General features: G+C 41.0%; 4 protein-coding genes across 5 annotated transcripts in view; 1 reads left to right on the top strand and 3 right to left on the bottom strand.

Moving 5' to 3' along the window:
- The window catches only part of cep104 (centrosomal protein 104), a 29,486-nt gene extending 23,217 nt beyond the window's left edge, over positions 1-6,269 (bottom strand). Inside the window, exons 1-5 of one of the 2 annotated variants that reach the window (XM_037105302.1) lie at positions 6,062-6,269; positions 4,481-4,607; positions 4,158-4,331; positions 3,576-3,714; positions 2,404-2,466 (exon numbers count right to left, since the gene is read on the bottom strand). In XM_037105302.1, the coding sequence (XP_036961197.1) occupies positions 2,404-2,466; positions 3,576-3,714; positions 4,158-4,331; positions 4,481-4,593 (489 nt within the window). In that variant the 5' untranslated portion in view covers positions 4,594-4,607; positions 6,062-6,269. The remainder of the gene's footprint in view (positions 1-2,403; positions 2,467-3,575; positions 3,715-4,157; positions 4,332-4,480; positions 4,608-6,061) is intronic. The other variant, XM_037105303.1, reaches the window with a different exon arrangement.
- Positions 6,270-6,684: 415 nt separating this feature from the next.
- On the top strand, positions 6,685-11,402 carry lrrc47 (leucine rich repeat containing 47). The gene is made up of 7 exons (XM_037105307.1): positions 6,685-7,297; positions 7,971-8,420; positions 8,521-8,637; positions 8,839-8,954; positions 9,667-9,769; positions 9,973-10,062; positions 10,635-11,402. The coding sequence occupies exons 1-7, from the start codon at positions 6,728-6,730 to the stop codon at positions 10,854-10,856; spliced, it is 1,668 nt and encodes a 555-aa protein (XP_036961202.1). The 5' UTR covers positions 6,685-6,727; the 3' UTR covers positions 10,857-11,402.
- Positions 11,403-11,582: 180 nt separating this feature from the next.
- On the bottom strand, positions 11,583-25,408 carry LOC119023584 (rhamnose-binding lectin-like). Its single transcript, XM_037105645.1, has 19 exons — positions 25,241-25,408; positions 25,011-25,043; positions 24,848-24,907; positions 24,624-24,759; positions 18,260-18,369; positions 17,572-17,616; positions 17,043-17,178; positions 16,782-16,885; positions 15,359-15,365; positions 15,056-15,202; positions 14,633-14,718; positions 13,934-13,969; positions 13,768-13,830; positions 13,005-13,140; positions 12,673-12,782; positions 12,533-12,577; positions 12,288-12,420; positions 12,100-12,203; positions 11,583-11,666 (listed from the first exon to the last, which is right to left on the bottom strand). The coding sequence occupies exons 1-19, from the start codon at positions 25,329-25,331 to the stop codon at positions 11,635-11,637; spliced, it is 1,614 nt and encodes a 537-aa protein (XP_036961540.1). The 5' UTR covers positions 25,332-25,408; the 3' UTR covers positions 11,583-11,634.
- LOC119023406 (cingulin-like) lies at positions 20,981-23,310 on the bottom strand. The gene is made up of 2 exons (XM_037105309.1): positions 22,289-23,310; positions 20,981-22,187 (listed from the first exon to the last, which is right to left on the bottom strand). The coding sequence occupies exons 1-2, from the start codon at positions 22,717-22,719 to the stop codon at positions 21,359-21,361; spliced, it is 1,260 nt and encodes a 419-aa protein (XP_036961204.1). The 5' UTR covers positions 22,720-23,310; the 3' UTR covers positions 20,981-21,358.
- Positions 25,409-26,517: the final 1,109 nt, after the last annotated feature.

Here is a 26,517-nt window from a genome sequence, read left to right as displayed (position 1 = left end):
TACCTTGACCTTAACTGCCTCTTTCAAAAACTCCTCAGACCTTGTAATGGCAGTACCACAAGTGCTAACTCACACACTCACACATCCAAACCCAATTATTAATCAGTGCCTCCAGGCTATGGTCATACATGGAGACTTGTAATCTACTGTGTTCACTGCCATCCCCTGAAATGTTAAGTGGCCAATCATTATGAGAACAGGAAACACTGTCTGCTGATAACATCATTCTTGCCATACTTTATGGGCAACATATCAGCATTTATTAAGATAAAGGACAAACTTCCGTTTAGAGAAGAGCACCACTTCCTGTTAACCAGTAGGATGTATGAACAAGAACAATGCTGTTTACATACTTTATCACATAGTTTAGTGTTTTTCCATATGAAAAGAGAAGCTAAAATATGATCCAAGAGGCCTAAGGGCAGTCAAAACTGTTTAACACATCCCAATTTCAAATAACAAAGATTTTTCTTAACTGACAGCTCGACATGTTGATAACCGATTAGAAGTGTTAGTGTCACATCTTCTATATTAGTTATTGACACAGATTAAATGTGATGTTATTGATTTTTGGCAAGAAGCACATTTGTAAGTGTTGCTCTTGAACTACATTTCTTAAAAATAGGAATTCACTCAAATTACAAAAGAAAAGTTCTTGATACAGATAGTTTTGGTTTCAACTGTTCAAGTTAAACTCAAGAGAATTTAGCCCCCACCCAACACAATAAAGGTGAATTTCTTTCTGCAGTGTGCCCAGAAGTGGAAAATGATATTTAAAAATTCAACACCAACTATGTACATTTTTTTTCCGAACAATCCTCCGGCAGTGAGCAGTTTTCTGGAACTACTTTGCAGCAAAGGAAGAGCCCTTATGAAAACTGGGGACCATGTGTTCTGCAGATTATCCAGAATAACACGGCATCTCAAAGTTCACACAACAACACATCTCGAGGAAAGAGAATACACAACAGAAACGCCAGTAAAATCAGCCTGAGAAGAAGAAAAGGGAGATAACAAAAAGCTCAACAAACTACAATAAAAGCTGAATGTGAAAGAAACATGTCTGAGGATTATCCCATCAATTTAATGGAATAAATCACTTGTTACTGTACATGAGCTGGAGAGAGACGCAACACAGTTCTGCTATGTCATAGAGGGATAAGCGGAGGTGTAAATAATAAAACTAATGATGGCTGTATTTAATTTAGTTGCTTCAGTGTCACGGTCCTGACACGACATGACTGGCAGAGACACCGAGAGCGACGATAGTACCCACTGTGCTTTTACTACAGCATAAATGAAGTAAGAGTAGGGTAAGAATTGAGAGATTGCATTTTGAATATTGGTCTTATACTGTTATCTATATTTTGGGATTTTTTTAAATCTAGTTTCATCTTTATGTGTCGTCTACATCGCACTGGAACTGAGACAGAAATCTCAAAGCCAGACATCTCAGACAAATAAAACCAAAACCCCCTGCATCACTAGATGTCGGTACACGTAAATGAGAAGATATGTTTTGTTTCTTCACAGTTTGGATGAACCGACACACTTTACTGAGCCACAGTCTCCCTCCACAGGACAAACACAGCTTCCACATATACAGCAGATATAAGAGAACAAGATCTAGCCGACCCTTCGGGCAAGATCACTGCTGTGGTGGAGGTGCTCAGAGTCGGATTAGCGGAGCAACAATGCGCAGCCTGTTCACTGGAATCTGTGCGAGTGTGTGTCCATGTCTTTCCATGTCTCTGTGTCTGCGTGTGTTTTAAGGTGCTCTCTCTCTCTCCTCCAGGACCTGTCCGTCTGCAGGACTATCGGATTACACCAGCTAACTAAAGGCCTCCTGTGTGATTACATACTGTCCTCCCTTTGTGTCTCATTACTACATTCCTGACACATATACACACGTACACACACACACACCATTCAGGTAAACATATACTGTAGAAACACTTATACAATGTCTTTGGATCAGTGAATATGGATTAATAATACATAAAACAACTATGAAATATATCAACTATATCTGTACAATCAGGGTATCCTCTCCATATAATTCACCACCAAATATTGCCTCAAAACTTAGATTTAAGTTGAATCAAAATCTCTATGACAGTCATTCACATTATTCAGGGCCATTATGGACATATGATGAACATATATGAACAGGTATATATGATATAGGATATGTGGACAATACTCTGACCTGTCTTGTTTAACATGTCAAAGGTTCAGACTGTCATAGTGTCAGTGGATGGAGGAGGAAAAATCAGTCAGCCCAGTTCAGAGTGACTGCTTACAGAGCATAGTCTCACAAAATCACAGCACAACTGCACCACCTGCTGCTGTGCTGGTGTAAGTGCTGTGACGGGCAACAGGTGAAGGAGAGTGCTCACTTACAATTGTATTAAAAGCATTGCCATCCACAGAATCTCCCAGAACATTAATGGCAACCAAAGCAACCTGAAATCATAAACAGATGTTGGTGAGGTGGTTGGACAAAACAAAAGTAAGAGGGAAAAATGAACAAATCAGTGCATGTGACATATGGGCCAGTGCAGGACGGTTAACAGTTGAATCCTTTTATTGTAAAGGGTAAGACTGGTGATATTCATTATCTTTATTACTGTAAACAAATCACTTGAAAGTGCTCAAACCAACAAACAACAAGTATTGACTGTGTTGATGCTTTGTCACAGAGCACCCCTGTTGTCAAAAAACACATAGATGAGCGACATTGTTGATGGAACGTTCCTTCGCTTAAAATGAAAACATGCTGTTGTTTATTTTGAATCAGCCCCACATAAACTGTCATGCTGCTGTAAATACTGATTAAAAGATAAGTTTCCCCAAAAATCTACATTTAGTCACTATCTACTCACCCCCTATCTTGAGCTGTATGGAGCAATTTCATGTTTTCTTTCAGTTTTTGTTTCATGTTTTAAACAAGTCCCTGTCTGCCTCTGATGTTAAGGCGTATGCTGTAGCGCTGTTTTGCTGTGAAGCCCCACAAGTGATTTGTGGACTATAAAACATCAGCCGAAGGTCCATTGGCATACGGGTGAGTAGATAATGACTGAATTTTCATTTTTGGTTGAACCCTTAAATGTGTATTAATCTTGAGCTGAGAGAACCTATTCTGCCAGTAAAATAAATGATTATTCTACTAATCAGCTCAGCACTATTAGAAATGAAAGTGCAAATCAAGCTTATGGTTGATGGTATAATTAGTCAGATGATGTTCAGAAATTAATTTATACAATATTTCAAAATGAATACCCATGATCTGATATCTGACAACTTTCCCAAGCTGTCTACAGAACACAAAGTTCAGCCCTGCTGTTGTTGGCCATACTGTTACTATCAGCTGTGTTTAAAGTCCAATCTAAAATGCTCTCATTTCACCACAACACATCACAATAATAATACTCTTAACTATTATCTGAGAGGGGTATGCAGGCCTATCGGAGACCAGACAGATAGCAAGCTACGTTTTTGTTGTTGCTTTTTTCTCATTAATGTAACCAAATTAACTATGGAGTGCAACACCATCGCTACCACTAACAGAGTACCTGATTGTACTGATTGTAACGGTTGACATGGTTCCTGTGGAAGGTTATTCTCAGGTACGTTCCGATGACATCTACATGGACTGACTTCAGCTCCCGTGCTTTGAAGCCTGTCTTCTCATTGTCGGACAAAGACACATATCTGTGGCGAGAATACAGAGTTGCTGTTCAGACAAGACATACAACACCACAATTATATTTTACACAGTTCATTATTCTATCAGTGTAGGGTAACTCATACTATATGCTTGGTGCAGTGGGTGGCACCTGTGTAAGACATGGGGACCAAGTTGTATTCCAGTGCCTTGGTTATGGTGGGTGACGGGCATATTGCTTATTGCTAACAAATGCATGTATATTACCTCCCGGAAACTCCCCTCTGTAGGCCTATGATTTATAGTAGGAATTAATCTGCCTTAATGTCAAAGGATTGTGAAAGATGTCCAAATGACTACCACAAAGATTGCCTGTTTGCATCTCCTTCATGCTATGGTTGGTTAAATACAAAATCAAATCCAGATTAGAGGACCAAAGCTACACACATGGCTGCAAGTCAAAACCGTGCTGCAGGGTCTGCTGTCTCACCCTAGTCTGCGAAGCTGCCCAGGGAGCCCTGGGGTGCTAGTTTCAGGAAGGGCATCTCCAATATGGAACTCCACCTTGGCTGGGATCAGGTACTGGTGGGCCAGCAGCTGCAGCTTCCTCACCCTACTTCTCTCCACCAGCTGGAGGGTGATGTGCTGAGGGTAGGAGCACTGTCTGCAGAGTATTTGATTCACACAATGTTGAGTTACAGTTCAGTTCAATAAAAAACGGTTTGCATTGCTTTTGGAGCTTTGGAAGACTTTAAGTTGCAATGAATTAATGCATTATGCTTTTGAAAGTACAGCACTACATTTACAATGTACCTGTTGGATCTCCAGCCATTGACTGTGGGTGCATGGACCATGAGTTCCTTGGCACTAAAGTTGTCCTCATGACTTGAAGAGTTGACCACAATGAATCCTATCTTTCTGGGCATCTCTCTGATGGACACTATTACAAGACAAACATTTAAATGAGAGAAAATGATCGATTTTAAGATGATTCAACAATTATTATTATTATCTTTATTTGTATAGATAGTTCCAAACTGAAATCATGCCAACAGCATACTACTATTGTGTCCAGGTGGTGTCCTTGAATGGGTGCTTATGTTGCACATCTGAGAAATTTGGCAACTCTTTTCTGAATGTGAAACCATTTTTGTTTAAAAAAAAAAAAAATCCAAGGCAAACTAAACAACAAAAAAGTTTCTCAAATATTGTTAAGCACTAGTACTGAATAAAATTCGCAACCACGTTAAACAATAATAACAATATTATAAAGTGTTCTGTGGTCTAATTTGTTTCAATTTAGGGGCTCCTTGCCTTACAAAGAAGTTTGAAAATATGTTCTATAAGACTGTCTCAGTACTTTGACCATTTAAAGCACCTGCAAGTAAAGGCAATGTTGAATATTTACAAATAAAATCAAAACTATTAAAAGTCACACATTCACTTAGACCAAGAAACGTTTCCGCAATTAGACTGCAATGAGTGATTGTCACGTAAAATAGAAAAGGCACAATATATTTATTTTAGACTATTTTCATATTTTAACAATAAAAGACTGTGATTGTGATGATAATGTGGTAGACTCGGCATTTTCATATTAAGAGGTCGACATCTGGCAAACACTGTCCATCAACTTTGACTGTGTGTGAGCAGCACGCATCGATGTTAATCCTTTAGTCGTGAGCTCTGTCGACTCAGAACAAGGTTAAGTGCAACAGCATGATCTGAGATGTTGTGGTGGAGAGACAACAGCCTATGATTTCACGGTGTTCTGCCAGCCTTGGTCACATTTTGTCCAACTCTTGCTCCCCTAACCAGACATCAGCCAGGAGCAGCCTTAAACCCAGCTGGATTAGCATGGCTCTCCTCCTCCTCCGCCACTGCGGCGGTCCAGAAGGACCCAAAACATCCGCTGATGAGGGCAGCATTTCTACCATAAGCAGTACGCGTTTCAGTGACAAACCCGAAACCAAACCACGGTTACAAAAAACAAAAAGGTAGCATGATTTGGAGGAGCAACCGGCCGTTGCCATAGCAACCTCAAGCAAGCTCATACCTTTATAGCACATGACAGAAAACATTCAACAGATACTGCACTGAGTTTTGTGCACGGTAATGGTATACTGTGTTTAGCCTGAGTATGCTCTACCTCCTTGGACAGGACAGAGAGTTCCTTCATGCAGACTTGAACTTGTTGGGCAGGGGGTGTAGGCTAACTGTTAACTAGCCAACACAGCTAGCCCTTCAATAAACTGTATTCTTAGTTAAGGTATTTTACCTTTCTAAAATCCAATAAGTGCCCTGACAACGGCCATTCATTATGTCCTACCCTTTGTTGGTATACACCTTCGAGTAAATAAAGGTTTTCTTGTGCGTGTTTTAAAGATATCTTACCACGGACATCACCGTAATCTTGACAGCTCGTAGTCACATCTTATCTCCATAACCACCGTTGACAACTCCCAGCACGGACATGCGCAATGGATTGCTGTCAACAGTTCCATTTACGTACAAGTCGATTTTGACATCAACTGCCATTTAAAAAAAAAAAAAACAGCCTTAACATATATGGTCGTATTATGTTTTTAACTACAGGTCAAGACCATTTCCATATCGTAACATACCATAAATACAAGTAAATAAGCGTTTTCTCACAACTTCTTCCTGGTGCTCGGGCGGAGCTGAGCCGGAAGTAAAATATTTGGCTCCAAAATAAAAGTATCGCACGTAGCGGTAACCACAAAATGACTTGCTCTTGCAGTATTGCAGTAAATCTACAGGGTATTCGCAAACATGTTCTCCCAAAGATTAAAAAATAAAAACAATACATGTGCCACAGGTGCACAGGTCTCGCGAATACGGCTCATAATTCTGTAATCATTAGGTTTTAATGTAGTTACAAATTGCGTTTTAATAATTGTTTATTGAGGCAGGCATGTATTATCATTTTTTTTATCATGCTGAAACATGCACGCCCCGGATATCATTTATTTTGAAATATTAAAACGGATGTCGTGTACTGTATTGTCTTGGCTGTCTTGGTAACTTGTGTCTCGGAGCATGGATGACATGGAGGAATGGCCAGAAATAGAGAAAGCAGCGGCAGGAAAAAGGCGTGAACTGGTGTTACAAGGTTCAACTGTCGACGAGAGGATTTCCTCTAACGGGGGGCTCACCTCGACCATCTACTCTCTCACTCTGCTGAATTATCTGGAGGTTAGCCAGTGTCCGAGTTTGACAGAGATCCACGAGGACATCCAGCATCTGACCAACCTCCAGAGCCTCATCCTGTGCCGGAACAAGCTAGCCTCCGTCCCGAATGTCGTCGGCAGCCTTAAGTCCCTGAAGGTCCTGGACCTTTCAGTCAACAACCTTAGGGTCCTACCAGAGGAAATCACTCAGCTGAAGGAGCTCAACACTCTCAATGTGAGCTGCAACAGCCTGGAGGTCCTGCCGGAGGGACTGAGCCGTTGCACCAAGCTGTCCAACATCAACATCTCCAAGAATCACATCACCGGCTTCCCCGCTGACTTCTACTCCGAGAAACTGGATCTGCTCAGCACGCTGGTCGCCTCGGACAACTCCATCGACCAGCTGAGTGGAGACATTCACAAGCTAGCTGCTTTAAAGGTCGGCCGAACTTCAACCCCAGACCTGTTTTAATGACCGAAATACACACAAACAATACGACGTTTTTAAAATGTTGGTACACAATCTTGAATTCGGCATAACTTGCGACACACTCCATACACATTTTCTTAGGAAAATGTTCAAGGGCGGATTAAATTCAGACTGAATTTGAGAGGAGTTGTCACTGTTTATAGTGCATGTCTTAAATTACAGCTAACATGGTTTCACATTTGTTGATAGGGAGTGACGCACTAAAATATCTGTTTTTTGAATAGAATTTGGTGGGTACCCTCCAAACAAACATACTCTCGCCCACTTCTTCTCATATTGTGGTTCAGGGGTCCTTGACTATGGTCCAGGGGTCCCCTGCAAATAACTCATTTTCACTATAGTTCAGTGTTATTCCATAAGTGACACCATGAGTAAATTTGACTATTTTGGTCTACACGTTTTAAAACATCTTAAAGCAGAAATTGCATTAAATAGGGACCATGGGATCAGTTATTATCCAGTGGAGGTCTGTTCATCTAATTTTGTAAGTTTAAGGGTCCTGCTTGATGTGAAGGAGTTACAGCACTGCTGCTTTACACAGCACCTACAACTTCAGGTCTAACTAACGTTCTTCTCCACAGCGCCAGACTCATCTTGTGCACTATGTTTTGTTCTCCTCCAGGTGCTCGATCTTTCCAACAACAAGCTGAGCGAGATCCCCTCCGATCTGAGCGACTGCCCCAAGCTTAAGGAGATCAACTTCAAAGGCAACAAGCTGAATGACAAACGACTGGAGAAGATGGTCAACGGCTGCCAGACCAAGTCCATCCTCGACTACCTCAGAGGAAAAGGGAAAAGGGAGGAGGGGGGTGAGGCGGACGGGGGTCGCAACGCAGACAAGGGGAAAAGGCAGCAGCAGAGGAAGAAGAAGAAGGTGGCAGAGGAAAAGGATGAGATGGAGGAGCTGAACAAGATGGTGGTGAGGGTTCTCCATGTGTCGGACGCCGCCACAGCACTCACGGTCACAGTGAGCGCGGAGGTGAAGGATGTGCGACCGTACTTGGTGTGCTGTGTGGTCAGAGGCATGAACCTGAAGCCTGGGAATGCGCTCAAACGGTTCCTGGTGGCTCAGGTAAGGCAGCCTATATCGGACCATTTTCTTGTCACACAGTTAACAAGATAACAACATGTCAGTGTTGTCCCCAAATAAGATTCACCTGTTTGTTTTTTAGACAAAGCTTCACGATGACTTGTGCGGTAAGAGGACCATCGCAACCATTGCCAGTCATGATGTACAGCTTCTCAAATCTCCCCTGATTTATGATGTCAAAATACCTACGCAGCTGAAGGTATGTTCACGCAAATTGGTTGGTTCATTATTTTCAGATGTGAATCAATTTGCTATGCCAGCCAGACATTCGACATCTATCCTATTCAGTGATCAAATCAAAAAAATAAAAGAACCAGAGACAAAAGTCTAGTGTCTTCCTGTTGCTGTGTGCTCCTAAAAATGAATTTCTCGATTTGTTGATGAACACAATGTTTGTTAGATTGCGTCCCTGGGTCGGAAGGAGATGACGGCTGTCGAGCTGATAAGACACCTTCAGCTGGAGGCTGACGAGCTGAGGAAGCAGAAGAAGAGGCAGAACGTCACTGGCCTCCACAAGTCAGTACAACTTATGAATTCTCTGCACAGCTTGAGCTTTTTTTACGTCGGGGGAAGTATTTTGAAAGATCATCATTAGTTGACTACAGGGTGGATATTTTGGGTTAAAAGTCTGTTATCTCAAGACATTTTGATATATTGTTATGTTTGAACACATGAGGGCAGTATAGGTCTGCTGGTCTGCAGCTTTAGTCTGTAGGTCAACCTCAATGTTTAATACACAATAGATAGGAGTGGCTCATGAAACTCAAATTGTGTCATTATTGATTCTATATTTAAATAGCTGATTATGATAAGTGACCAAATACCAACAGTTTAACTATGCAGGAAGATAGACTAGTCAGGATCATAAAACAAGTACTTATACTGTACAATAGAGCTGCAATGATTAATCGATCAAGAGAGAAATAATGTATTTAAACTATTTTGACAGTCATTTCAAGAGCAAAAATGTCAAACATTCACTGGTTTCAGCTTTTTAAATCAAAGGATATGCTGCTTATTGTTATTTGTATTGAATGAAGAGTCTTTTGGTTTTATACTGTTGGTTGGACAAAAGAAGCGATTGAAGACATCACTCTGTGCTCGATTATGAAAATAATCATCATTTGCAGGCTGAATTGACAAGCTCAGTGTTCCACATGCCAAGTGAAACCTGTGTTTTATCCTATTTTAAGGTAATCACATTGAGAATTTTGTTTTTTTGTTGCAGATACCTGCAGATTCTTCAAGGAAAAACACACTACCCCTGCCTTGTGGATGCAGAGGGACATGTGATTTCATTCCCACCTATTACCAACAGTGAGAAAACCAAGGTGTGTATGCATATTTTCTTCCCAGTTATTATTATAGTGTCCTCCCATAAGAGAGCATTTCATATGAAATACACTTCAATTGATGTTGACAGATAAAATAAATAGTGCATGTTGGCTTGTCTTTGTGCCACACTGACTTACTGTAGCCCACCAAGTCTCTCTGTGTTTAAATAACAACATGATCGGCTGATTGTGCTTAACAGATCAAGAAGACGACCAAAGAGTTGTTCCTGGAGGTGACGAGTGCAACCAGTCTGCAGACGTGTAAAGACATCATGGACGCTCTGATTGTAGTAAGCTTCACTTTTTCTTTCTGCTGCCATTCAAGTGTAATTAGAGATTATGAACAGTGTTTTCTCTGGTTATAACGTCCTTATCTTTCTTCATTGAATCTGGGTCCAAGACTGGACCTTTGTTGTAGCTACTCTAATGAAAACCAGAAATCATGAAGACGCCACCTCATTAGATGATCTGTAACTTTTTAAATGATCTCAGTTATTCACTAGTTTTAAGGTGATGTTATGTGGTACAAGAGGTACAAGAGGAAAGGTCATTGTGGTGTGTTTAGCCTGATGGAGCCTCTAAAAAAGCTCAATCTTAAGTTGATCATGCAGTTCCACAGCTACTTTTTAATGTGTCCAATACTTGATGAGGCATCTTGGTGCTGGTGGTCAAGTAAATAGGCTCACCACAGCCGATGTTGGATCCTGTCTCTGCGTGGTGTACATGGTCAAACCTGGGACAAATTTTCAAATGACAGCAAAGAAGACAGCTTTCATGGTCTCACAGTTTTTGGGTCTTCTGTTTTATTTTTTTGAGAGTCCTTTAAACTGCGCTTTCAAGGACATTTCCTGTTTCATCACAGAAAATGGCAGAGTTGAACAAGTTCACGGCCGAGCACCAGGATGAGGCGGGGTCGGATGGGGAAGGGGGCGGCCCACCGGACCTGGCAGCCAGCAATGAGACCTCCAGCGAGCTGATCGTCCAGCAGGTCCGAACAGTCGACCAGGAGGGGAACCTCAAGGTGGTTTACCCGTCGAAGACCGACCTCTCCACAGACATCAGCAACTTGACCGTTATTTGGTAGTCAGGCTGCTGATGACCACTGATGTTTACACTCACTCAAATGCTAAATGAAGTCACTGAAACAGATTATAATTGTAGGACTTTAAGGCTAGTTCTGACAGCATGAAACAAAAGTACATCCCTTTACTTCAGGGAGCGCAGGAAATCTGATCCTAATAGGATTTTTCTGTGACTAAAACAACATCCAACATTTGATTTTTAGTTAAAAATAAGTGATGCCTGATGATGAATGTTAACATTTGATTCATGTGCAGCTTTTTGAACCACATGTTGCTTTAACTCATCTTACCGCTTCCTCAAAGGATGTTCAACATGACTAAGTGTATGTTCATATATCCTTATTTTTGTATTAATTACAAACTGAAAACCACTTGTCTGTTGGTAAAATTTATTTTATTCAACTAACATTGACTTTCACTCTGGACTCTTATTATCTGTCCTACAAGAAGATTTGTATGGCTGTTTATCAATTTATCAAGTATTGGCATTTCCCTTTAAGCAGCAGCAAGTAATGTATGAATTACACATTAAATATCCTCCTGTTTCATTCTTTGTATTTCATATGTCTCCAAGAACACCTGACCTGAAATTCACAGCGACCTTTACGGGTCAAACTATTCCCTGTTGGTACCCTAGAAGAGTTAAATATCAGAAAAAGGATCCTGCTGCTGTTGGGTTTTTTTTTACAATTTTTTCTCACCAGTGGACAAAATGACAAACTGACAGGTACATTTAATGCACTGCAGGTTTATTTGGATATGAGTGAAATTTCAGCATGCTCACACAGACTCATCTGGAGCCACCAGAGGATCTGCAAAAGAACAGACAGATTTCAATTCAAACAAATAATCTAAAAGGAGAATTCACCCCCTAAATCACATCTTCGCATTGGATCATCTTGACTAAAAGTGTTGTGATTTACTGTCAGAGATATTGCTGTTGAGTTTTTCAAATGCATCTTTTAGCCAAGTGAATCGAGTTGCATTCAAAAGTTGGCAGACATCTCAACGAAAGATATCTCTGAATCTCCGCAACTCACACCAAAACAATCTTGCTTACTACCTTACATTGCACTACAGCAGAGAGGAGCTGTATCTATTTGTGATGATGGATATCTTTTTGAATCATCGCTGTAAAATGTTTCTCTTTTTTGAATGGAGTTGTCTGTTGTATCAGCAGTATGCTAGTGCAAATATCTCCACATCATAATATTGACACTGCACAATGGCCTTTAAGATACTTACACTCGCATACGTAAGCCACCTCCAGGTACTTGTAAGTGCCGCCACAGGGATCACCAAACACTGAATTGCTCGCTGTGATAGTACAGCTGTTTTTGCCATTACAGCTGTGGACACAAGTGACACATTGTTGGTAGCGATTAACATCTTCATATGAGCGTTAATGTCTTATATGTGACGAGCAGCCGTACCTGTCAGCAACTTTGCTGGTGTGGTGTGAGCAGTGGACATTCTCAATCTGAGAGGCAGGCCGTTTGAAGGAGCATGTGGTCATGTCGCGACGTCCGTAGTCGGCGCCGTAGACAAATATAACCTGCCCTTCATCTGACAAGAAGGCAGAGCGGATGTAAATGTAGACAAGCTGCAAGTAAAATGTCATTTTCACATTGATCACATTAATGCAAAATAAAAATAAAAACAACTATTGTAATCTCACCACAGTGCAGGTGTGCCACAGAGTGCTCACATGTAGCAAAGTGAACTGTCAAAGTAAAACGAATGAGTCGATTTAGATAATCACACGATAAAACATGCAGCTTTGCTTCAATGGCAGTTTGACGCAGACGTGCGACTGACTTGCTGGGAGGCAGGTGTAGTTGGTTTGCAGGTATTTGTAGATGCCGTTACAGGGATCAGAGGTACGGACGGCATTTAAGTTCAGCTCACACACCTTCTTGCCATCACACCTGAGCGAAAGAGAATGTGAATGTGTCAGCCCATTAAATCCCACCAAAACCAAACAGAATACTGTTGCAGATTTCACTGTTTCATCAATGCACTTTCTTTTGACAAATTTTAAATTTCAAAAATGTGACATCAGCAGGTGCAATGTTAAGTTGTCATTGCCAGCAGTAGCCCTAAAGTTAAAAATGTTATATTTTTATTCCTTTATGACATTCGATGTGTACCTTCTCCTCAGGATGTCGACTGTGCCCTCTTGGAAGCAGTCCGTATCGGCGAGTTGTTCTTGAGGTCTGCCCGCGCTGCAGATCTCATTGTCTGCACGTCCATACAGTGCTGCCTGCACACTGATCACTCCGATACCTGTGACACACACAGGGAGGAATTAAGAAAACAGGGGCAGCAGAAAACTTTCTTTTAATACCATTTGTTATATTTGTTTATATGGAATAATCTGATGTTATCTTTGTATTTCTGTAGTCTCTCTGATTCTTTATAGTACATCCAGTATTCATACATCTGAAACTTTAAAAACAAAAAAGCTTGTAAATGCAGAATGTTTGAGGTTATGTATTTGTGGTTGTGGGGCATTGGGGATAAGGAGCTCTCTGCCCATGTCTGTTCTGGTTTTTAAAGTCCAGATGTTTGAACGTTATGCCGTGGAGGGCAAAAACTAAAACCACGGGCCAAAAGCAAACACCTATGTTTTTGCACCACCTTTTAGCCTCAGACCCTACTTTGGGCGGGACTGGTTTAAAGCAAGGGCTTGTCAACCAACGTTGAACCGAATAGTTGCAGATTTTCATCCCAAATGACAACTCTAACCCCTCCAGGAATCCTGTAAGCAGCAGGGCTGAACTGATCAGTGACATTACCCTCTGATGTGACCGATAGCAGTGAAAGCGTGCAGAATGTTGGCTCTACGCAACTTATCATTGGCCACTTCTAGAAATCCATGTAGACATAAAGACTTGGAGAGTTCAGTCATACCACAGCTCAGGCGATGGACGTTGAAGCTGTCATCACAGGTGACAGCTGTCTCTGTGGAAATGACTAAAACGAGAAATATAAATATAAAAGTTGAAGTGTGCTCACGCCATAAACTGTATGTAGAAAATAAACACAAGTGCTCTCTAGCACGCTCTCAGACGTTTACCTGCAGCGATGAAGAGTGAACATGTTGCTGCCAGCACTGGAAAAGAAACATCGAACTGTGTCAGCCAAACATGAGGAAAAGCTTAAAAAGTCGAGCTTTAAACCTTGAGGAATCTTTGTGGTATTCTGCTCCATCACAGAACACAACTTTGTTCAAAAAGGTTTGAGTATCTGTTAAAGTATTGATATCGTATGTCAATAGGAAATGCGGTATACCAACATTTAGAAAGTTAGAAATGCACTCATAGACATTTTGGAGCTGCAACGTGTGAAACTGTAAAAGACTTTGCTTGACAAAATAACTTTTTGGAAGTAAAGAAAAAAGATCATTCTAAGCAAGGCATTATTTGACAATAAAAGGGAATATGCATAATTTGACATAGTTTATTTATTTATCATTATATCAAATAGTATTCTCCGTGCTCTTTATGTGTCTGAGAATTGCATGCATTGCTAGGATTAAAATCATCAAACTGCAGAATATGTGTTGGGTCAACTAAAATGATAAGACAGACGGGGATGCATTTGCCATTTTTAAGGTAACCTGCCCCCTCACAAGAGCTATCAGATGGTGGACATGGTGCACACAGTGTCAATGATGACTCCAACCAACATGTATATCAATATCGTTCTTTAAAAACACGACTAACTTGAACTCCTTGAAAATACTGCTCTGTTTGTCAGGCGGTCGTGTACTCACACAGTGTGGTGCTGAGTCTGAAGCGGAGCATGGTTTGTTTTTTAGAAGATCCAGCCTGACGCGCAGCAGAAAAGGACTGATGGTGGCTGAAACAGACACACCGGTATTTATTCTGCTGTGTCAAAGAACCACTCTTTGTCTTAAATGCCTTAAACAATAGCTCCACCTTGCACAATTGCGACCAACGATGAGAGAGGACGATTCTCTGGTTACAGAAATGCCACAAGGTGACACATGCAAAGATCCCCGAACAAAGGAGGGATAAAGTTAGGTGAGAGATGGCATTACAGAAGTCACAAGAAGGTTATATATGAAATGCATCACTCCATTGTTGATCCATCTTCCTGTTCGGAGTGGGTTTTCCAGACCGACAACAAACAGACTCATTCATGTTTGTTTCAAATCATCAGTTCAATTTTTTACCTTTTCTTTCCTTGAATGAATTCTCCCCGTCCGTCAGTCTTCCTAATGTATCTCTTTACCCTCCTCACAGTGAGTTGCTTTGGAATGAAAAACACACTCTTTGGAATTAATGAGGGGCTCACCTTTTCAGAGTAGCTGCTGGAACATCTTTGAGGTTAATTTACAATAATGTGGTCTGAGTGCTGGGAAACTGACAAACAAGTGTCAGCACATGAACAGATGTTGCAATGTTATTTTCTCTGAAGACTTCCTGGAAAACTCTAAAGCACCCATTGTTATTTTTTGCAAGAGTGTTACTGCTACAGAGGCCCTGTGGGGCAAGTGAGGACATTTTTATTTAAGTTGAAGTTTTCAAAGATTACTTGGAAAGATAATCTTGGCAAAACCTTTTTGTTTGTTTTTTTCCGACAGAAAACACAGCTCCTGAAACGCCTCATCTGTAATCTCGCTTTTAATTATGTGATTCCAACACACTACATCACAGAGTCACACATATGAATGATTTAAGGCTAGTTCATCACTTGCTAGTTGATTTAGCACAGCTGCTCTGTTGTTGTTTGCTGTGCTGACTCTGGTATGTGTGAGCTGACCAGTCAAGTGGAATCACTTGCGTTGGAATAAAAAACAAACAAACAAACAAAAAAACACTGTATACACTCAAACAAGGGGGTTAAACCAGTTCTGCAGTTACTTTTAACAATAATGTGTTCTGGGTGCTGGGAAACTGACAAACAAATGTCAGCAAATGAATAGATGTTGCAATGTCATTTCCTCTGAGGACTTCCTGGAAAACTCCAAATCACGTTGTTATCTTGTGTAAGAGTGTTACTGCTGCAGAGGCCCTGTGGGGCAAGTGAGGACATTTTTTCTTCTTCCTATGATCCATTTTCTACGTCTGATCTTATCATCTTAAATGACACAGGTCATTTTTTTTTGTTCACTTGGTTTTACACGAGTGAAACACTATCCTGATTTTTTTTTTCTCCACTTGTTTTCAAAGATGAAAATTAAAAACTACTTAAAAAGATGATCCTTTCAATCCGTTCTCAAGTCGACACAGGAGAGAAAACAGTTTAGATCAGACTTAGACAATTGATCATCTTAAAAAGAAAAACAGTGGCGCTTCAGACGAATCTGGTACTCTAGATCTGATAGGATTCGCGAAGCTTTGCTTCTGCACATTTCTTCAGATTTTTGTTATGATAATGAAGAGCGAATTGTACAATGACAAGACACATGCAGATCATTGAATGTTTTTTATTTAATGAATACATATTTGCTGTGATCTTATTGGGATTTCACACTTAAGCGCCCTCTTCAGTCAATGTAGTATCTGCAAAAAAAAAAATAAAAAATTGATTTCAAAAAAGTGACTTCTTGGGTTACAGTAAGATGGCAAAAAACAAACCCCTACTTTTTACACTTTGTCTGTGTTTAAGTAGTTGCTTAAACAAAAAAAAAGTTTCTAAAATCGAGGACCAATATAACCACACTGAAAACAGAATACGTGGATAAATAAAGCCAATACAGGAGGGTCAGATTCCACACCAACAGAAGCTCCTCTCTCTCAAAGAGCATGTAAACTTATTCTAGTAATAATCCAAAATAAAATCATAGACCTGAAAATCTGCATACTATGTATATAGCATAAAAGTCTGTTAGTCTGTGTGTGTTCTGATCACAGACCAGCTTTGGTAGAATGAAACAATGGCTTTGAGCTACTTACATAAACATCCGTAAGACACATCCAGGTACTTGTAAGTGCCGAAACAGGGGTCTCCAAACACTGAGTTGCCTGCTCTGATTATACAGCTGTTCTTCCCATTACAGCTGTTGAGACAGGGTGATGTGTGAATGCAGGCTTGAATGTGAGTCAGGACATATGAAATCTGGGTGTTTTTGAGAACAGCTCAAAGAAGGTGGCATCACAAATGTTGCCACTAGCAAAGCACAAGTGTTATGAAGGTAAATAAAAGGCAGACCGTACTGGGCAGAAACTTGTTCGGTGACGAGGCGAGAGCAGTCAGTTTTTTGGATCTGAGGAGCAGGCAGTGTGTGAATGCATGTGTGCCGGTCGTGGCGTCCATAATCAGCGTAGTAGATCGATAGAGCCTGCCCTTCATCTGGCAAATGCAGAGAAGATGGAGACAGTGCTGACGCTGAAGTGCCATGAAGTAACTGTAACTGATTTGTATTGGTTGTTTATTTATTTTTGCAGAGAGGAAAGTGGGTATATATATGTTCGTAAATGTGTAGATATGTATGGCGAGGGGTAAATTGGTGCTGGAGAATACATACCTATTTAAATTATTATAACATTTGATTAATTATGACATGTAATTACAATTGCCTTATTTCACATGCAGTATTATTTTGTTGGTTTGCTTGTTTATGGACTGCAAAAAAGGGCATTTTCGAAATAAAGATTTCAATCAAAAAATCGATTGCTCAAGTACAGTAACACCTCCATCATGTTAATGCAACATTTATACAAAGAGGAGAGAATGTGATCTTACAACACTGCAGGTGTGCCAGAGAGTGCTCACATGTCACTTGTTGTGCTGTGAAAATAACATGCATCACAGTTAGCATCTGCTATCAAACCCTTAACACACTCAGTTGACGCATTTTGTGTAAAAAAAAAAATCACACCTCTTGTTATTCTTGATCCTCAGATCAGACTATAAATAGGACTTGAGAGTAGCACACAGATTCTGTGCAACATTACACATGCTGTTTGAATCATTGAAACCCACTCCAAACAGCCAGGTCCAAAAGCTGTGCTGTATATTTCCACTGTGTTTGAATTCTTTTGTACAAACAGGCAAAATATAAATCATTAATCAACCAAATCAGTTAAAGCTGCTGTAAGTGATATATATCTTTCTTTTTTTTTAATCAAAATAAGTGTTGAATAGCTCTGTATTCCAAACGTGATCACTGTTATAGTGTATCAGCAACCCGTGTCTCTTGTCCTCCTGCTCATGCAGTAAGAGAAAGTCGGTTTTCTGGTGTTGTTATTAAGAGCTCACTTTCTGTTCTTTACCCTGCCTGCCTCCTGAGTGGCTTGCGTCCGGGTTCTCGATTTGCTACACGTAACAGCAGAGAGAACAGACAGGGAGTTGGTAAGAATGGCTACCGGGCTTGCTGCAGCTTTAAGAGTTTGGCAACTTTCCTTTGGTTGCATGAGGACATGTGACTGACCTGCTGGGAAACAGTTGTATTTGGTCTGCAGATATTTAGAGGTGCTCGGGCAGGGATTCGATTCGCTGACGATATTGCTGTTTACTTCACACACCCGTTTTCCGTTACAGCTGCAGGGAGAACATAAAGAGCAGGGTTAAAGCAGAATCACAACAAAACTTAAAGGTCACATTGATAACATTTGTACCAGCAATGTAGACAAATCATTTTTAAAGAATAATACATCTACAGAGCTTGTAGAAACGTGCATAATGCAAGTATTTTCCTTGAAAACATCATTATGATTGCGAATTAGTAATTCTACAATGTTTGTGGGGTCCAAAATGATTGTCTCTCTATGAATTGGAGAATACCATTCTTGAAGATAATCCAATTTATTTTCTCTATATATGTATGTAGGTTTAATATATTATATTCCAGGTTTGTTCTCATTTTTTACATGCTGGCTCTTGGCAGCATCATACGCTTCTGTGGTCTCAGCTCTTTCACTGCTACGCTGACGATGTCCAAATCCACATCTCCACCAAATCCATTACCGCTGCTACTCACTCCACAGTCACCAACTGCCTCACCCAAAGTCTGGATGCAAACTAACTTCCTCCAATTATACTGCGACAAATCAGACATAGTCATCATCGGCCCCAAATCCCTCATCAGAACCACTCGCAACTTCTGCCTCACCATAGACAACACCACCCTCTCCCCCTCCCCACACAGTCGCAACCTCTGAGTCATTTTAGACAACAACCTCTCTCTTCAAAATCACATGAATCAAATCAACAAAACTACCTTCGTCCACCTCAGAAAGCCCGCCTCCATACATCACTCTCCTTCTCTGCAACAGAAACCCTGATCCATGCCTTCGTCACTTTCAGAATTGACTATTGACACCATCCATACTCCTCAATAAACTCCAGTAAGTCCAGAACTTACACCCACACCCGCATCCATGACCACATCACCCCCACCCATCCCGACACAAACCTCCTCACCCCACCACACAGAACCAAGCACTGAACCTGGGGCGACAGAGCCTTCTCAGCTGCTGCCCCCTTCCTCTGGAACATCCTCCCCAAACACATCAGAGAGTGTACAGAACTCAATACTTTCAAAACACTTGCCAAAACTCACCTTTTTAAAATCACTTTTAATGTATAACTTGTATCTTTTCTTTATATTTTAAGTGTGTTGTTTTTATATTTCTGTTTTAACCTGTAAAATTATTAGTGTGAATGCTGAAGGCATTCTGGTTTATTAAAGTTTTTCATGATTCTGTACGTTTTTTGACACGCTTCTTCTCCTACAGTTTTTGTGCTACAGAAACCATTCAAGTATCAAAATGTGCATCTTTTTAAGGACATTACTGCTTGTAAAAAAATTTCACATTCATCCTTATGGGGATTTTTTCAAATTTCATTCAGCTATAACTTCAGCATACATTCAGGCCTATTGCTATACAGCTTTTTGGCCTTGACACATATTCATCTTTCTGCCTTTTCAACTCCTTAAAACATTCCGCTTTGTGTTCAGCTATGGAACTGTTCAACTATCAACATGTTCAACTTTTTAAGGTCTTTCGGCCTTTAACGTTGCAACTTTTCCAGCTTTTTGATTTTTTCAACTTTTCGGCAGGACGTTCAGCAGATTTCCAAGAGCGTTTCAGCCTTCAGCATTCACACTGTATTTTCGTAGGAAATACACATTTTTCTAGTTGGTACTATTACTAAACTACGCCTCTTGAACTTAACTTTCCATTGACATATTAGCCTTAAGCTTCTGGTCGTGTTAGCATGCCGGTATTGATAAGTGTGTTTCATATACAGTGTCAAAGAGCAAGCATAGCTCTGAGGGACTTTCCTCAGTTAGCTTTCATTATTCAATGAATGTTATGTCCCTCTTTATCACAATATTTCACAGACCATGTTGACTGTGCAAAAAAATGAAATACCACTTGAGGGGCAAAATGTGTTCCCTCCGCAAGAAAGACAATGTCCTGCATTTTACATACATTACTGTACAACTACTACATACTACAGAATAAAGCCATTGGAACAAGTAATTGAATTTTTCTTTCAAAGTTTATTTTTTTATAAAAAAAAAAAAAAAAGAAATTGTGTGGGAACCGGAGCACCCGGAGAAAACCCACACAGGCATAGGGAAGGCGTGTTAAAGGGATATTCCGAGCAACTTTAATCCATGGTCTAACACACCCTGACACCGAGTAAGACCCCCCTCGAGAAACTGCCATCAAAAGGCCACAAATAATGCTCAGAACAGCACCAAACGTCAGCAACAGTACAAACAGAGTCCCAGCACATAGTTTGAGGCATCCAACCTCCTCTAGCTTAGCCGGATTGCTATTGTAAAGTCAATATAACTCACCTGCTGCAGCTTCCTGTTGTGGTGAAGCCCTCCGTGTCAATTACCAAGTGCAGTTAGAAATGCTCAGTTCCGTTGTTTTACCTGCCCGCTCTCGATAATAACTGTTATAAACTGGCAGGCAAGACATATAAGAACTTTGAATGTATTTCCATAGAGTAATAATCATATATTCTCTGCTGCACTTGGTAATCGACTCATCGGGACTTCCCCACGAAAGGAGAGAGCTGTGAGTTGTGTTGACTTTACAGTAGCAATTCGGCTAAACCAGCTGAGGTTTGATGTCTTGAACTATATGCTGAGACCCTATTTGTACTGTCGCTGAAGTTTGGTGCTGTTCTGAGCATCATTTGTTGCTTTCTGCTGGCAGTTTCTTGTTGGAGGCGTATACTGCAATGTATTGTCAGTGTGAGGCCATTTGAGGTCTGCCAACTTGATCTCTCAACTTGGGCTCTTAACCTTACACCTTTATATCCCTTTAACTCCACACAGGCAACACACATATAGCTCGTCTAAAAGACACAGTATGGGAAGCATTTCTGATTAGCTCCTCGTACTATGTCTGCAAGAGTGTGCTGCTGTTTGGATGTAACACTGATGTAGTGCCAACCCATGCCCGACCACATGTGACATGTGGTATCTACTGGCTGTCCACAGTAGAGATGTTCTTCATGTTGATGTTTGATGGCAACTGTGACAGCTTGAGTTGTTGAAGCCATCTCACTTCTTCCACTTCTGTGGTTTCCTCAATCCCAGGAAGTGACGGACTCTTTTCCAGGAAGACTTTTTTGGTTTAGCTGGGTGAGTCTCCTCGGAGACTTGAGTCATGTCAAGTTCAAGGGCCGGGGCAGAAGCGATGGATTCCTGCTCACATGCCTTTTCTTCAGGGATTTTGGTCACCTCCAGAAGTTCGGGGGCCGAAACAATATCGATGGACTCTTGCTCGCGCGCCTTCTCCTCGGGGATTTTGGTCACCTCCAGAAGTTCGGGGGCTGAGGTAGTAGCGATAGACTCCTGCTCGCACGGCTTCTCCTCTGTGATTTCAGCTTCCTTCAACGCCTTAAGCTCTGTGGAGAGGACAAGGCTGAGAGAGACCTGAGCAGTAAGCTGACTTTTCAGCTCCTCCAGTTGTCTCTCATAATATTCCTCCTTCTCCAGGGTCTTTTGCATGAGATTGTTTATTTCCTCGGTCAGTCTGTGACGGAGGTCGTTCTGCTCAGCCTTCAAGTTGGTAATGACCTGCAAGTCTCGCAACACTGTGTCTGCGTGAGCCTTGACTTCTTTCTCAAGCTCCCGTTGCAGACTTTCAGCCTGCTGTCTCACAGTGAGGACTTCAGATTCATACCCTTGGCTGATTTTGTTCAGTTTGTCTTGGAGAAGGTTGTTCTTCAGCTGCTCCACCTGGAGTTCAGCAGTATACTTGTCCTGGCTGGATGCTTGTGCTATTTCCAGCTCGTTGTGTTGCTGTTGAAGGAGTTTTCTTTGCTGGGCTTCGCCCTGAAGCTCGTGTTTGAGAGTCTCAACTTGCTCTCTGACATCAGTTTCATACCTGACATAAGAAAAGATAAGATGAGATTAGTATAAGGATAAACATACTACACTGTAACTGTTATATGTACACACATAATATATGCAGTATATAATACTTACCTGACTTTAAGCTGATTGTAGGAGATACTGATCTGATCCAGTTCTTTCTGAAGAAGACTGTTTTTGTCCTTCTCCGCCTGGAGGTCAGCTTGATACTTCTCCTCATTGATTAAATGGGCAACCTTCAGCTCCTCGTAATCTTTATGAAGATCCTTCTTCTTCTTCTGCCTGGTGTTGTCTCTCACCTGAGTAGCTATCTTTGCGCTGCTGAGAGTAGCATCATCGCTGTATTTTCTCAGCCGCTCTAGCTCTCTTGTAGTCTCTTTACCCCTGTTAATATACATTTCTTTCAGGGTTTTCTGCTTTTTCAGCTGCTCTCTGGTATCTTCGAGCTCTTGGATAAGTTTCTCCCGAGACATGTCTGTGGGGCGTTCGCTAGAGTTCTCCATTTTGTTCGGCTGGTACTGTTGTCGCGGATAAACAAATACCATCACCTTGTTCCTCACTTTCCTTTCTCACGATAACACGGATGTGTCTGCGTTCGAAGAAAGATCGGACTGACAAAGTGTTGTCCTGCAAACCTGCCCTTTATATAGGCACGGAATGGAATGTTGCTGTGGAGGTTCTATTTGGCTTGATTGTTTTGCTTTGATCACCATAGACACACACAAATGCAAACACACACACACACACACGTTTGAATGAAATACATGATTGTGTCTGACTTGAATTGATTATGTTCATGTTTTGTGCTCTTTAATTAGTGTCTTTCTATCCTTTATACTTTTTGAAATATTAAGCTTTTTATGCAAAATTTTGCCCATTCATCCTTATGGGGATTTCTTCAAATTTCATTCAGCTATAACTTCAGCATATGTTCAGCTATTGAAACCATTCAGCTATTAAAACATTCAGCTTTTTAAGCTCTTTCGGCCCTCTGCTTTTCAGCGTTTCACCTTTTCAACTTTTTCATAAATTCAGCTTTTTATGAAAAAAATTTAACATTGCCGCAAATGGGAAAAGCTTCAAATCCTCTTCAAAAATCCTCGACTTTCAACCTCTTCTTCTCCCTCATGCTTTGAGCTAGAGACACCATTCCAACTTTAAAAGAGTCACAAAACCTTGAACTACTGGCCTTGTCTTCAGTTTTTATGGATATTGTACAATTTTGGACTAATCACAGTTTTAGTTTGAAGAACTTTTAGCCCGTCTTCTGACTTTATAATGGGTGTGTATTGCGTGAGCTAGAGTGCGTGACATCATCAACTGCTGCACCCCAGAGTGTAGAGCAGCTCCAAAAGTGAGAAAAAAATTCTCTTCAGCTTGATTTAGATCCAAAACCTTTCACTCAACATGGACAATGTATACTCACTCACCATATAGATATTTTGGCCCTAACAGTTACGTTTTTTGTAAAATCGCAGGGGTTTGGGAGGCATTTTCCCATTCATTCTTATGGGGACATTTTGTCTCTGCTACGTCTCCAGCGTGTGTATCTGTAGAATGCGTGTGTATTGCGTCAGCTAGAGCGAGTGACACAATCACTTGATTGGAGAGCAGCTGGAACACTGGAGAGAGAATTCTCTTCAGCTGGATTTGGATCCCACATCTTTTCCTTTACGTAGAAGATGCAGACATTTTAAGCTCTCTCTGTTTTTAACTTTCCACCTTTTCTGACTTTTCTCACCTTTTAAAGCTCTTTCTTGCTTTAATTTTCCACCTTTTCAGTCTTTTTTCACATTTCTGAGCTCCTTCTGCACTCTCAATATACAACTTTTTGGCCTTGTCAGTCTTTTTTCACCATTTCAAGCTCTTTCAGGCCTATTGCTATACAGCTTTTTGGCCTTGTCACATATTCATCTTTCTGCCTTTTCAACTCCTTAAAACATTCCACTTTATGTTCAGCTATGGAACTGTTCAACTATCAACATGTTCAACTTTTTAAGGTCTTTTGGCCTTTAGCGTTGCAACTTTTCCAGCTTTTTGATTTTTTCAACTTTTCGGCAGGACGTTCAGCAGATTTCCAAGAGCGTTTCAGCCTTCAGCATTCACACTGTATTTTCGTAGGAAATTTAAAAAAATCTAGATTTCCAAACATGTATTATCTGCCCCTGCATTTGCCAAACACATGTTGACTCCTTCCACATATTAGAATAAAACAGTGAGATAAAATGAAGTTTCATACATCACATTACATTTTTCAGTATATGTCAATATATGCTTGTTCTGTAAGAGATCAGCTACCTTAAAAATTCAGCCAAGCCTCCCTGACACTCCTCTTCTCATAAAAGCCCCCTTTCCACTGGCCTGGTACTGCATCTCTTAGACTGTGATAAGTGCATCCTGGCAGCCATGTCATTGTGCAGCATAAATCCCCATTCAGACAAGTGCATACCTGTTGCTGAGGGAGGCTTTAACAGACACCATGGGGCAGCTTGTATCAGAAGTCACCTGTTGAGCTTTTCCCTCACTGCAGGTCGCATTGTCTGCACGACCGTACTGTGCTGTCTCGACATTGATAACTCCGCTTTCTGGATGAGTCAGACAAACCAAAGCGGCTCTTCAGGGCAAAATGTGAGCAAATCAGCACAGAAAGTTTGAGAGCACAAAGAGTCATACCACAGCTCAGCCGATGGACAGAGTTGGCTTCACAGGTGGTGACGGTCTCTGTGGGGAAATCTAAAAACCGATGCGACAGTAATAGCTCAAAGGCACATGGGCAAAAATGTATTCAAGTATCCTCATATTATGCACACACACACACGCACACACAGATCATTACCTGCATTAACGAGCAGAAAGGTTGCCGTCAGCACTGAAAAGAAACAGCACTGTTAGACTGAAATCCATAAAAACAGAACATTTAACAAGTGTTAAATGGAGAGGATTATTTTTAAAATTTTCTCTCACTAAAACCACGATTTGGCTTCATTGGTGAGAAAACATGTTTTCTATCCTTATCTATTCTACCGCCTTCTACATTTATGTTGTTATGGTTGTGAACATACTCACAGAGTGTGGTGCTGAAGCGAAGCATGGTTTTACTGGAGCCAGTGGCAGGCGAGGCTGACGGTGGGGACATACCCACACAGTATTTATACATTTGGATCTACAGAGGAGTCCACAGGAGAGTCTGCATCTGTTGTGCAAAACCTAACTGAGGGTGTTTCCTATTGAACTGGCCGTTATCTTCAAAATGAGAGTACTGTCCCAAAGTTTAAGCTGCAGCAGTGCAAAGTCTATAGGGAGCCAAGCCAAGATACTCAAAAAGACAAGGCTGGGAGCTGAGAGCAGCGGCAGTCTGATGAATTACTGGCTGTTAGCAGTTATTCTAAGCATACAGAAAGTTACAATAATACTGTGTGAATTTGTGCATTGCCGTATGCTTTCCCTCATAGAACATTGTCCAAACCTCAGACAGAGGACGACAATAAACCTGGTAATGCTGACTGCAGCAAGCGCCTGTGCTCTGCTATCGTACACTCCAGGAAATGCACTGTCGCTTCAGCGTGCCTCGGTTACCTGTCAGGCTTTTGTTTGAGATTTGAGAGTAGACAGACTATAAGAGAAGACAGACTGCAACGTACTATTAACTATTTATTAAGCAGAATTGTATCATTAAGTAAAAGCAAAAGCTTGTTGATCAAGGACTTTCTCTGTTTGAAAAATCGCAGGCAGCTGAGCCCAAAGCAGCAAATCTGTTACTGCAACCAGGAAAAAGATGCACAGTTTCAGTGTACAATATATTATATGGTTTCAGTTACAACGAAGGTGTGAATTGTCACTGGTCAAACAAATAGATAAGATGAATAGCTATCTGTTTTGTCAGTAAAAGTGGAATTAAGGTGGCTGATGGTCCGACTGAGCATATCCTCTTGCCTATCAGGTACGTAAGACACAGGGACAACTCAGCTGGAACAATGCCTACTGAAATATCACGGAAGACGTCAGGGGGCCCCCCGCTGAGTCCAAGTCCGACTCAGTTATCAGCCGTCTCTCACTTCATGCAAGGGAGTGGGCACTGTGATTATAGTTGCTCCAGGTAAACACCATTTTGGTCCAATAACTTTAGATCACAGCATACTGTTTGTTCCCTTGTGCTGTTGTGTCAACTTGAATTTCCCGTACGAAGGATCAATAATGTTATCTTGAGTTGTGAAATGTGTGGCTGGCGAGTGGTTTCAGTCATTTTCAATCCATGAATGATGTGAATCCCGGATATCTGAAACAAGTCTCATGGAAATCTGATAGTCCATCCAGCAGTTACTGAGGCATTTCACCAGAAACTA

This window comes from Acanthopagrus latus, chromosome 7 (genome assembly GCF_904848185.1).
Source record: "Acanthopagrus latus isolate v.2019 chromosome 7, fAcaLat1.1, whole genome shotgun sequence".
Taxonomy (NCBI): Eukaryota; Metazoa; Chordata; class Actinopteri; order Spariformes; family Sparidae; genus Acanthopagrus; species Acanthopagrus latus.
Note: the sequence above shows the minus strand (reverse complement) of the source record. Positions and strands in the feature narration are given on the sequence as shown.